The sequence below is a fragment of the Semicossyphus pulcher genome, unplaced genomic scaffold, assembly GCF_022749685.1.
Source record: "Semicossyphus pulcher isolate SPU_LCO1_2020_fin unplaced genomic scaffold, fSemPul1.0.p SCAF_13, whole genome shotgun sequence".
In the NCBI taxonomy this organism is placed as follows: Eukaryota; Metazoa; Chordata; class Actinopteri; order Labriformes; family Labridae; genus Semicossyphus; species Semicossyphus pulcher.
The window spans coordinates 18,177,719-18,190,506 of record NW_027211637.1 but is presented as its reverse complement, the minus strand read 5'-3'; the positions used below and the strand labels follow the sequence as shown (position 1 = coordinate 18,190,506).

At 43.6% G+C, this 12,788-nt stretch overlaps 2 protein-coding genes across 2 annotated transcripts in view; one reads left to right on the top strand and one right to left on the bottom strand.

The window, feature by feature from the left end:
* The window catches only part of cacna2d3a (calcium channel, voltage-dependent, alpha 2/delta subunit 3a), a 129,936-nt gene that overhangs the window by 14,167 nt on the left and 102,981 nt on the right, over window positions 1–12,788 (bottom strand). The window contains exons 27-30 of the mRNA XM_069659573.1: window positions 2,732–2,793; window positions 1,476–1,520; window positions 1,331–1,393; window positions 416–486 (exon numbers count right to left, since the gene is read on the bottom strand). Coding sequence (XP_069515674.1) covers window positions 416–486; window positions 1,331–1,393; window positions 1,476–1,520; window positions 2,732–2,793 — 241 coding nt within the window. The remainder of the gene's footprint in view (window positions 1–415; window positions 487–1,330; window positions 1,394–1,475; window positions 1,521–2,731; window positions 2,794–12,788) is intronic.
* Window positions 7,583–12,386, top strand: LOC138589818 (leucine-rich repeat and transmembrane domain-containing protein 1). Its single transcript, XM_069660278.1, has 4 exons — window positions 7,583–7,794; window positions 9,210–9,594; window positions 9,687–9,892; window positions 10,996–12,386. Exons 1-4 carry the CDS (start codon window positions 7,788–7,790, stop codon window positions 11,532–11,534), a joined length of 1,137 nt encoding a protein of 378 aa, XP_069516379.1. The 5' UTR covers window positions 7,583–7,787; the 3' UTR covers window positions 11,535–12,386.

Genomic DNA, 12,788 nt, shown 5'->3' with positions numbered 1-12,788 from the left:
AAATTAATCGCAGAAAGTCGCCACCCACTGCTCCTGGCGTTTTCCAGCAGACACATTTCTACAACAAGCCGTGTATGTGTCTACGTGTGTGTGTGTGTGTGTCTCCGTGTGCGACTTCAAGTTTCTCCTAATGCCTTCGTTTCAGGAAAAGATTTGCTGTAATCCCCAAACGGAGAACTCTGCTGAGCGAGGGGTCGGAGTTCAGCGCTGAATAGCTCAACACGATTGGCCAAGTTAAGAGCTGTCATCGCAGGGGGAGACGTGCTCTCATTCTGTGGCCTGCCTCATATTATGCACATACATTTACACACGTACTCTTACATGCACTTGTGCTGGCAAGGTATGAGTACACCCCCCCCCCCCCCCCCCCCCCCCCCACACACACACACAGACACATGCAGTTTGAAATACTCACCTCTTGAAGGAGCCCATCTGCAGAAGCTTACTCATTACAGCTCCCTCTGCTTCTCCAAAGAACTTCCCTGTCTGAAGAGAAGGAAGAGAAAGAGACTTTATTTAATAAAACAAAATATAAAACTATCATCCTCTTATGTGTTTATAAAAGTAGAAGCTATAACAGGTACAACATTTAAACAGAAGTAAAGTCCAAATTAGATTGGATGAAAGAAACCCTAAAATACTACAACATGCAGACGCCGAGCCTCATAGCAGCGACACAAAAATTAGCAATGCTGACAGGCTAAATACAACCTAATCTTGTTGTTGATGACATTTTCACTACGAAGCAAAAACTATGCCACAAAACTTGACTATATGAACCCTAAAAGCTCCTTCACCTCCAAACGAAGATCAGAGAAAGAGCAGGAGAGGCAACAAGTGAGAGGCACGTGAAAAGAACATGCAGAGCGAGGGAAGGGCAGTGACAGCCAGCGGACTGGCTCTGAGATGAGCCAGAGCTGGAGTGACAGCATGTCTGGTGACGGCTAAGCAGAGGGTATATGCTAGGACAGCAGCATGTCTCCTTGAGAGCAGTCCAAACAGTATGCATGAGACGCAGGAAAATATTATATAATAGGAAAACCAATGTAAGTGTTACATATAGAATGTTTTAGCGTTAGCTTGGACTTTCACATCATTAACTCAGCCACATCTATCATGACTCAATATAAATGTAAGCCCACAATTGGCACAGGCTTTCTTATGATGCAAGTATCATGCTAGTAGCTCATAGGCTAATGATTCATCTTGATTCATCTTAACACATCTCTGCTTGTTTTCTGCTCGCATGAATGTGTTCATTCTAACTATGACTCTATTATATCCATATTCTTGCTCTTTATGCGCATCTCTGTGTGTGCTGACATCTTACCAGAGTGTAGTCCTCTGCTACCAGAACGAAGCCGTTGTTGTCAATGAGGTAGCAGTTTATGTTCTGTTAAAAATAAAGCAATTAGTTAAAGCAGCTGTAAGAAATAACAGAGATAAAACCACGGACAGGAGGAAGGCTGACTCACCTCATCGTCACAGCTTATGGAGCATTTGCCATCTAATGCTGCACACTGGAAGATAAAACAAAAACTGTTAAATCCCTTGTATATGTGCTATTTTTCCCAACCAAACATTAATAAACAAATGAAACAGACTGTTGTATTAAAGGTTCTACCAAAAAACTTAAATACAAATTAAAATAAGATAAAATAAGATAATCCTTTATTGATGCCCAGAGGGGAAATTCAGGTGTTGCAGCAGCACAAAGACAAAATAGCTAAAAATTTAAGTAAGTAAATATAAATAAAAATAATAAAAGATCAAATAAATAAAATAAAATATGAGGTATATACAACTGTTATACAAGTAGGAGTAAATATACAACTGTTATACAAGTAAGAGTAAGTACATAGCTGTCCTAAGAGCTTCCCAGTTTTGGAACATCCTCCCTTTAAACACACGCCATAGTGAGTCTTACCGCTCTATTACACATAATGTTAAAACCTGGCTAAAAAACAACCACACCTGCCTCCGTACTGAGCCACTGCATGCTTGCCCCGTCTGCTCTCGCTCTATGTTCTTGCCTGTCTTCTGTAATGTAATGTGAGTTTATGTTGTCATGTTTTAGCTGCTTGTGCTGATTGTCTGCTTAATATTGTCTTGTATTTATTATATGTCCTACTGCATGATGCTGCCTTACTCTCCCAAGCTTCACGGCTGTTCATGTGTTGCCTTTTCCTGTTCAGTTTTTTATATGTTGTGTGCTTTATTTTTGTCATCAACTTTACATCAGGCTGAGGGACAGCAGTTGAATATTAGCCTTTTGGCTAACAGTGACACATTTACAGTGATGCTGATTAATGTGCATTGTCCCAGAGAATAAACTAATAAATACATAATAAAATAAGTGACAGGTTAAAGTGACATGTATGGGTAATAGCAGCAACATTTTAGCAGTATGAGATATTACAGTATATATGAGGTATAAGGTAAAGCTAAAGTACAATATAAGGTGAAATATAAAAGTGGCAATAAATACAGTATATAGAGTAGTTTTAATCATGTAGAATGATACGGAATATTAAGCCTTAGTATAGTTATAGCTACATAATGTAGTATTATATAAGGTATGTGCAAAAATATCATAGACCAAAGGATGCTGTATGAAAAAGCAGAGAAAAGTGCTACACATTCGTAAACTAGCAGCTAGGAGTAAGAATGAAGTAGTTATTGATTCTATTTCTAATACATGTGTTGTTTTGTTTTTATTTTGCATACACACCTGTCTGCTGGCTGTCCAGAATTTCTTCTGAAAGAACTCCAGCTTCATCTGGATGCCCACAGCTGAAAAAGAGCGACACGGTCACTGACATGTAGCAACAGGATGTGTGTGCGTTCTGTGTGTTCTGTGTGATCTTTATCGCAGTCATCCTACAGACAAGAGAGATATCATTTATATACACACAGGGTCACAGTGCATCATTTTTTGACGACAACATAAACTTACATTGACGCAAAACCCCTGCTGGACAAAACAGGGCCACAAAGTGCATTGACACCCTGCATCACATATGTGTCAGCTTTCTAAGTGTGTGTATGTAACACTGCACACATATTCACAGATGCCTCTAACCACACTTTAAATGCAGTTTCACACGATCAAACCCTCTCCCTTTGCCCACATGAAATCCATCCCATTCCTCTGTCTGCCTCCCTGTTGTTATCCCCACAGCCATTTCAAGAGTCTGTACACAGAGCTGCTCTTACTGCCATAATCCTCATCCCAGCAGGTCCCTAAATGCACCGATCTGACCAGAATTCCTCGCCTGGAAAAAAAACACAGTCCCAGACATTAAACGTGTCAGCTTTTTAAAGAGATGCCTGAGGAAAGATTGACACATTCACCACAGGCTTTAACTCGCCTCCTCTCCTCCTCATGCTCCTCTCCCTCTACCCCCTGCTACTGAGACTCAGAGGACCCTAGCTTTGTCTCTGCGGGGGTTTGCTATGGTTTTAGGGTCTCTAAATCTTTCCAGGAGCAAAATTTCAAGCTTCATACAAATGCAGAGCAGCTGAAGGTACTAAAGAAGAGAGTGTGGCATTTGGATGGATTTAAGTGTTGGGAAATTAAACTACAGTGAGGGAGATTTGATCTTGAAGACTGTACTTTATATCCAAATTTCAGTGCAATACGATCTATTGATTGCTGTCTTTATCTCGGCTTTGTGAAGGTTGTTCACACTTAAAAAAGGGAAATACAAAAAGACTGAATGTAAGATTTGTAACGCTTAAAACCCCCTTTCAAAATCCAGTGTTTAACCTTGTAAACATCTCCATGAGGTGTTCTTCATGTGCTACAAGACGTATCAGGGACAACATAAGCAGTCATCTCCATGGCTGGGCCTGTCTGCTTTTAAACTGCAGTGTACTAAGGACAGGCTGAACAACACGTTTTCAGATTGGCAGGTTTGAGTCGTCACAAACCTAAGAGCGGTGATACTATGCATATCATTATGTGTAACCTATGGCAACCACTTCAGCGATGCGCGACCCAGCAGTAACCATCATCGTAATTTTTGCACATTCACCACTGACTACTAATGTTAACGTTACTACTACTAATTACTACATTTCAAGCTAGCTAAGTTTCAACAAGTTGCCACTAAACGATGGCAGAGTAGAGAGTTTTTAATGAGGGAGAAGGAGGAGATGCCTTGGAAGGATTTTTAAAAGGTGATTATATGTCATCATATCAGACACTATCTATTATTTCAAGCTTTTCATATGTCTTAAAACCTGACTGAAGCTGCTCTTTAAAGTGCAAAATCAGCACCTGGAGAGGCCTGATGCACAGCAAAGTTATACACAGTAGATGCATGCACACAAAAACCAAACTATCGCAGTGATATTGGCAAAACTGCCTCCAGACTGCAACAAATAAAGTTGATGACAATGAAAGTCGCGGAATTTATTGTGGTGCATGACCAGGACTTCTTTTGTAGCTGAATGTATGAGGCCATGACTATTAATAGAGTGTCTCAGTCCTGGCTGCAGACGGTGCCAAGTTCTGTGTGTAGCCAGCCACTTCCCAAACGGATGCCTCACAGCTGAACAAGTAAATATCTGCTGCAAAAAATAGATTTATTCATTCATGGTGTTTGGAAAGAAGAAGAATTCAGCGTCATATTTTTAGATATCTTGACGTACATGTGACTGTTTAATGACAGCTATTAAAGAGGAAAGATCTATATCTCAACATTGTGTTATTGGGATTCACACACTGTCATGTGATTGTTATAATGCAGCTCGTAAATCAGATACAGCAAAATAGCATTATTATACATTTTATAGTTTAATAGAATAACTATTATTATACTGCAGCTCGTAGTAGTTGTACATATCGTACAGTAGTTGCTGTAGTGATAGCTTAGATGTGACTGACACAGAGAACCACAGTGATGAGCAACTGTGACAGATGCCAGCATTTCCATAAGAGCCCTTATGGAAAGCTTAAAGCAATAGCTTACATAAATTAAAATGTCAGCGAGGAACATTTCGACGGTTTGCACTTCTTTTAGTGTGATTGTGCACTCGTGTGCAGAGGGGTACTGCTGTGGCCTGTTTTAGCCCCTGCCCAGAGGAACAGGTGCAGATTATCCCGTCATAAGCTGTGCCAGATCCTTTCAGCGGCCCACCATTTCTACACCCACATGGAAAACCCGGGAGGACGGGCTAATTTAAGATGCTGGGCAACGGCAGTGGAAACACACATGGTACAAAACCAGGAAGAAGCTCGACCACTAAGATAATAAAAGATACAGGTTCACCTACTACTAAATAAAGTAAACACAGAAACTTGTGAGTAAAAAAGTGATTATTCCGACGCGTTAAACTTCTGAATAAATCAAAGATTACTTCTGAAACATGAAAGTGTCTAAGAAACAACCTTTATTTTGAAAATTCAAACAGCACCGCACATCTCTCCAGCAGGGAGAATAACTCATGGCAACACAAATCCAACATGAGCAGTGGAGGGATATTAGAGGTTAAAGGTGCACTGATGTTGGCTGCTGACTGCGAGTCGGCTCAGTACAAAAAGACAAAAGCCCAAATCTGTCTCACTAATGCTCGGGAATTTTCTGTACTATGGGGGAACATTTAATTTCCCTAGGTATGATTTAAGAACTTGGGGCTATTTATGCTGTGAGCTGGGTTTATGAGTCCGAAGATGAGGAGACATGAAATCCTCTCCAAATCCACCCCATCACCAATCTGCTATCAGTGCAATCCCAGGCAGGGGGAGATGACAACCGCTTTAAATCCTACAGGTATTTGGGATTCTAATAAGGATTGTATAAGCGTGTACTTCCACAGCGTTAGGGTGCATCCCAGAGTGTGTGTTCATGTGCGGACTGCGAGAGCAAGCGCGCAGTGTGTAGGTGTGTTTGGGTTTCACGTCCTTATGACAGCGAAAAAAAAACACCTCTAGGACAGGCATTAACTCACACACACACGAGTCACAAACACACAGAGCTGTCTGAGAGATGTAGAAATATGGTGGTGCACTTTGCAGGGGCGGATCATGTCAAGATGCTGAGCAACATTCAGAGGATGAGCTGTTGTTACGGTCTGCAAGACTTAGGCTCCGCTGACCTCTCCTTCCTGCGCGATCTCGTCAAGAGTTAAGACGTTTTAATAATTTTAAAGTAGCTGAAGGAGCCGTGACTTTTACAAGAAAATATCAAATGCAAATCATGCAAACCGTATTTGTAGTTTGCCCTTAAGGCCTTAATGCTACAAGCATTAAAGGATGCACATGGTGATAAAACATGGCAGTCTGGTAGGAGCAGGAAGAGCGGGGCTTGTTTTCTCTCTTTTTCTGCAACTTGATGCTTAACATTTTCAGACAACGCATCACGAACACAACAGACTGTCAGCACACATCAACCGTATGGGCTTCCACCGAATACAAAGGTGTCATCACACATTTAAGGATGTATTTCCCTATGTAGGAATCCATGAGCACTCAAGTGTGCTTGTGAGTGCGTGTGCGCGCAGGTGCATTTAAAGCACCTCGGGGCGTGCATTCATTGCTCAAGGCTGATATCTTCTCACAATTACCACAATAAATCCATTAAGTATAGGCTGGTGACACATATTGACTGCAGTTCTTGCTGTATGTGACAGAATGAAAATAATTGTCATGCCCTTCAGCAGAAGAAAGGAGATAAATACGGATGGACAGGAGGGCAAATACAAGGGAGGGTACGACAAGCCAAGGTCGGCTTGAAAGCGTGATCATACCCATCGTTAAAAATGATTCGATCATTAATCTCTTTCTGTCTCTTCCTTTGTCCATTTTTTTTGCTTCTCCTTCAAGTGACCCAGGAGCTCGTATAAGCTTAAGAGTCAATCCATTTACATGCAAAGGGGGAAAAAAAAATCCATGTAAATTCACCGCAACAGCTTAATATCCTGCTGTGTGCGTGTGTGCATGTGTTTGTGTGCATTCGTGCGTTCTGTGTTGCTGTGCTGGGGGCGTGTTCTGCCAGCCCTTCTGCCCACGGCTCATGCATAATATCATCAGTGCATGCCACAGCGACGGGCACCCTCTGAACGCGCTTCGCTGTGAGTCCAAGTGTTTGCGTTATTTGTGCAGACACGTCGCAATCCAGATCTAATTTTGTCTTCTTGTTCAGACCCCTCGTCAGAGCGATAGGAGGGAACGTGAATGTCAGCGTACGTGTATGTGTGTGATTTAAGAGGCACAGCTGTCCGCTGGGAGATGACACACCATCACACTCACTAGATACAACTGGGGACAGGGAGAGCGAGCGAGCGAGCAAAACAGAGGGAGAGAGAGAGAGAGAGAGAGAAACACGCGGAGAGGTCAGGGTGTTGATTTGGATTCAACAGAGGATTAGACGTGAAATAAAATCAGACGGGAGAATAGAGGAAACAGCATGAAGAAAAATACAAGAGACAGGGTTGAGAGAGAGTGAGAGAGCATAGAGAGAGAGAGAGAGCGAGAGAGAGAGAGAAAGGCAGAGCTCCCTAACTCCTGTGATTCCCACACTGGCTGGCAGTAAGCTGTGTGCTCTGATCTTCCCGCTCTGATGGGGTTTCTTGCCCGTGCAGGCAGCGTTGGGGATCCTGAGGGCATCACAGGTTTCAGCTGCTGATTTGGCCTCTTGCATTTCCCGCCTGTGACCAGATGAGAGCCAGGACAAGCAGTCTCAACCTCACTGATGGCTGATGGATCATCAACTGATCACTAGGATCCAGAAAGGGAGCTAAAAGAAGATCGAACGCAAGCGGGCAAAGGACGAGTGGCAGAAATGAGAGGTGAGATCCACCACGGGGACGGATATAAACAAGAATGCATTTGTGTGTCTGTGTTTGTGTTAAGGGCTAGGTGGGATGCTATCAGCTGCTGAGGCTATTATGTTGTGTAAACTGTTGTATAACTCAGAGATACTAAAGCATGGGCTGCCCACTTCTTCAATTAAAACACTCCAATGCATATATGTCAGCCTTACACTCACACTTTTATATTTAAAGCTACATTACCTTCTCCTGTGAGTGTTATTGACATTGGTACCACGCTGGTTTAAAGTGCTCCTTGCAGCTCTGTCATCATAAGCTTCTCTGTGTGCACTTTGGGTCGGAGGGACCCATCACCATTCTCCTGTGTTGACCTCATTCCAGAGCTGCTGTTACAACGCTCCACTGATCATGTGTATGCATTGTATGTATATGAGTATGTTTATGAACGTGTGCACACATGTGTGAACACGTGAATGAACGCACTCTTGCATACACACACACACTCTCTCGTTTCACTCACAAAGATGCAATTAGCACAGGGCTTTGCACCGCAGCGTGTTAACCCCCCCGGCCAGGGCTTGTTTTTGATGGTGTTTTGAACATGATTTCATGAAAGCAACACTGTCATTGTACCAAACAACACCTGAGATGGAACCTGGGAGCAGCTGCGCACCATTATTTCCAAACCTGAGAGTCAAAATCCACTGAAAAAAAAGGTAATGGCAACTGCTGGTTAACAGCTGACAACTTGATTAGATCATGCTGTCCCATTCAAATCAACATTCCCAAATGTATTTCTGATAATTACAGTTAATTGCTGCACAGTGTTTCCTAATATGATGCTAGAAATACGTTTTCTATGATATGAGACACAGCTGCCGGATCACAAAGGCAGATATTAGGTGAAATCTGGTGGGAAATGCAGCTCTAACAGAAGGAAAAATTAAACATTCCCAATTAGGAATTGGCTTAAAACTAGAAGATAAACACGCTGCAGCTAATCTATGTGTTTAGGAGTGCAGCTCACGAGCTAGTTACATGACCAGGCTGGGGCTCGTCTGAGATTCATTTCATCGAGCCTCGAGCTAGTCCAGCCAGCGCTATAAATACTGCTGTAAATGTTCACCAAGAAATGGACATGTGAAGTCATTTCAAAGGGAATCAGACACCCAATTTCTGCTGTGTATGGATTTATGTGTGGGTGGAGTGTGGGTGAAGGGTTATGAGGCTTTGGTGGAGTCACCAAGGGCCGCTGTCTAAGGGAGGGTGGGAGGTGGGAGTCGGCATATTAGAAAGTTTACTTTCTTGTTTATTAGACAAAGAACAGTGGAAACAAAGTTAACTCTAAGACTTCTTTTTTTAGAGCTTAGATTAATGCAAAACCAAATCATCAATCTTTTAGCTTTATTCACTTTGTCTCGCTGTCTTCACAGTGGTTCTGGTGTGTGCCCTCCTCTCCCTCCTGTCTTCTTCACACGCCTGTCCGAAGGAGTGTAGCTGCAACAGCAACACCAAAGTGGTAGACTGCCGGGGTCGAGGCCTGTATGACATCCCCCGACGAATGCACCCGGACACCCAGGAACTGTATCTCCAAGATAACCGCATCAGGGGGCTGGGATCGATGGCTTTCCGGGAAATACCGCTCGTCCGTATTCTCGACCTGTCTAATAACTCTATAACAACAGTTTCGCCCACTGCTCTGCTGGGTGTCCGGACTCTGCAGCGCCTCAGCCTGGCCCACAACAGCCTTAGAGAGCTCGACAAGCGGTTGCTCGGGCCTATCCGCTCGCTTTCGCACCTTGACCTCTCGCACAACAGGTCAAGACACAAACTATATGTCCTTTTTTGAATAATATGCACCGTAAACTAGATCCCACATAACTCATTGTGTCGCATTTTGTTTCCTCCAGCCTGTCAGGTTTGCCTGGGGCCATGGGGGACAGTCTGAGGAACCTCAGCCACCTGGGGTTAGCGCACAACAGGCTAACACGTATGGACCGCTCCCTGCTGGAGGCCCTGACCCGCCTGGACAGCCTCACACTACGAGGAAACCCCTGGAGGTGCGACTGCCAGCTGATAGGCCTCAAACTGTGGCTGGAGACATACCTCTTTAAAGGTGAGACCACTGCAAGCTCTAAGCATTAGCTGGTCTGTAGCATTCATTCATGTGAAAGCCTTCCCTGCTGGGTATTTAATTATGATAATGTTACATTATGGTGATAATGACCTTTAACATGACAAATATCCTCAAACCAGTAGTTTAAGTAGGAACGCCTGGACTTTTCGGTCAGTTTACAGAATGAGAGGGAGCCTCTCCTGGAGATTAAAATACACTAACCCGAAATTGATGTAATGTTTCTATATTTTGCACTTGGAGAGATTGACAGAGTGGAGTTAAGACCAAGCTTAAAGGTCTGCTCGGTTATTAAAGATGATGGAATCAGTGCGTGTTTGTATATCTGGTATTGTTAAATCACTGACATGAAAAGATGCTTCAATAAGATCCTCCTGAATAACGCTGATCTTAAACATGCTGCAGCCTTTATTACTGTAACTGTGATCTCTGCGGGCAGAGATAGAGATTGCACACGGGCGATTAGGAGTTAAATTGCCAACTACATTATTTTCCATGCTAGAGCAACCCCAGCATTAGATAACAAATAACCAGTGTACGGTGAAAGCTAGGCTCGCTCGGAGTTGGCCGGCCCGCCTACATGCCCGTGTTACTCTGACACAGCTTTCGTCTTAGAGGCTGAAAATTCTAATTACCGCAAAACAGAACAATGGGTCCAGATACAAGGACGTGTGCTTAATGGAAAGCCAGTGGTTAATCAGGCAGGCGGAGGGGAACACGGCTCGACATGAATACAGAGAGAGATGAATAATACAGAGATTTATGGGACAAACAGAGGGGGGAAACAGACGGGTTTATTAGCTGTTCCTTTATCACACTAACTAATACAGCCCATTAAAAGGATTCATCGCACCCTAGATTGATTAATATCGCAAGTAATGGGCTGCTTTAAGCTCAGCAATGATGATTATGGCAGATGCCTCCTCTGTAGTGAGCTGCCAAAAAAGGAAATGGGCAATTAACAGCAGATAATGCGCCTAAAATACACAGCAACTAACTGCATCCCCTCATCCCCCCTCCTTCCTGCCCCTCTCTTTTACCCCCCTCTTTCTGATCTAACTACAATCTTTAACTCTGATCCTAAGGTGGAGTGGTGGATGAGGTGCTTTGCTCGCAGCCAGAAGAAATGAGAGACAGAGACCTGCAGAAAGTCCCCTACCAGCTCTTCCACGCCTGCATGACCACCAGCTATCACTACCTGTTTGCTAACATACACCACCTGGAGTCTGAGAGGCTGCTGCGAGGCCACACCCATGGCAACCACGCTCATCCCTCCAGCCACGCTCTCCATGTTCCCATGGCGATGGGGGAGGGTTTTGGTGCCGGAGTAGGAGTAGGAGGAGGAGGCGGAGGAGGAGGAGGGAGTTTGCCAGAGTGTGAACCTAAGCAGAGGCCGCGGCCTGTCAACTTGCGCCACGCGATCGCCACAGTCATCATCACAGGCGTGGTGTGTGGGATCGTGTGTCTGATGATGCTGGCTGCTGCTGTGTACGGCTGCGCCTACGCTGCGATCATGGCCAAATATCAGCGGGAGCTGAAGAAGAACGAGGAGTTGGCAGCAGCGCGGGGGGCGGATCACAACACAGCTGATGAGAAGGAACCACTGGAGAATGCTATCGCTTAGGAGACGATCACATGAACCTGGGCCTCAACCCTTTAACCTGACCTTCTCTGGATGCTGTGTGTGTTTGTGAGACAGAAGAGAGTGAGATTCTTTACATGTGTGTGTTTGTTTACCTCCTGTCTGAGACTTGGGTAGCTAATATCTACAGGTACTTGACTATGCACCGGTAAGAAGAGTATCCTCTGCTGTACGCGGGTTCCAGGGACAGGCCAAAGAATCCACAAGGAGCCAATTCCATTTTGTCTGAGACATGCATATCACAGATATGAAGAGTATGCTATATATTTATATATGTGTATTTGTAGGTATATTAGTGAAGCTCTGGTATTTAAAAAATAGATTTCAGAGTTGAGGTAATTTTAAAAACTCATAGTAGGCAGCTGCTGTCAGTTCAGTTTTGTTCTAAGTCGTCTGTGTCATTAACGTCGGTATGAGAGCAGGAACGAGTGATTGTGTCTGTGTTTCATTTGTGCTCGAGTGTGCGTGTGGGGAGATGTTTACTGTATGCACATATTTATAGAGATTTTAAGAGTTTGTGCCTAATACCGTGATATAGTTTTGAAGAGGAAATATGTTTTCTTAGAGGATATTTTTCTGACAGCTGAAGAGAAGAGGGGAAATTCGCTGAAGCAATAATGAAACAAAGAAAACAACAGCAAAACCTGGACTCAGCCTTGTTGTTTTTCTACCACTTTACGGGTTCATAAGTCTGAATTATCATCCTGCTGCGCCGTCAAACACAGAGACAAAAAAACTTTTAAAAATCTACAGTTTTTAGTAATGTTTGTGATTTAATGCTGTTAAAATATGCTAGTCTTGTCCTTCAGTATGTATTATATAAAATAAAGGGAAACATTTGACATTAAATGGAGACGGTATTTTTAAAAGAGGGGGTGTTGAAAGTGAAAGAATTTTCTACTGCTGAAGTGTTCTTCCATTTGTTTATGTTAGGATATTGTACCAACTACAGTAAACAATGCATTCTGCCAGCTTATATGTGAAGTTAAAATCAAAGCAAAATATGAACTTTTGGACACCAAGCTGTGTCCCAATCCAGGGGCTGCATCCTTCGAAGGAGGCGGTGTACGGAGGATGTGCCATTCACAGCCTGCGTGGACCGTTGAAGCTGAATTGAATTGAGCCTGGTCTGGTCTACCAAGATTTCCAGTTTGCGTCACCAGCTGTTCCTCGCCTTGCCCTTGCGCCACCAAACGCCACTAGCAACAGGTAGCTAGCGGGCTAACTAGCTAGCAT

Excerpts from the sequence above, each read along its gene's own strand:
- LOC138589818 (XM_069660278.1), top strand. Across the intron at positions 9,595-9,686 it reads CTTGACCTCTCGCACAACAG|CCTGTCAGGTTTGCCTGGGG; the intron begins GTCAAGACACAA and ends TGTTTCCTCCAG. Across the intron at positions 9,893-10,995 it reads GGAGACATACCTCTTTAAAG|GTGGAGTGGTGGATGAGGTG; the intron begins GTGAGACCACTG and ends TCTGATCCTAAG.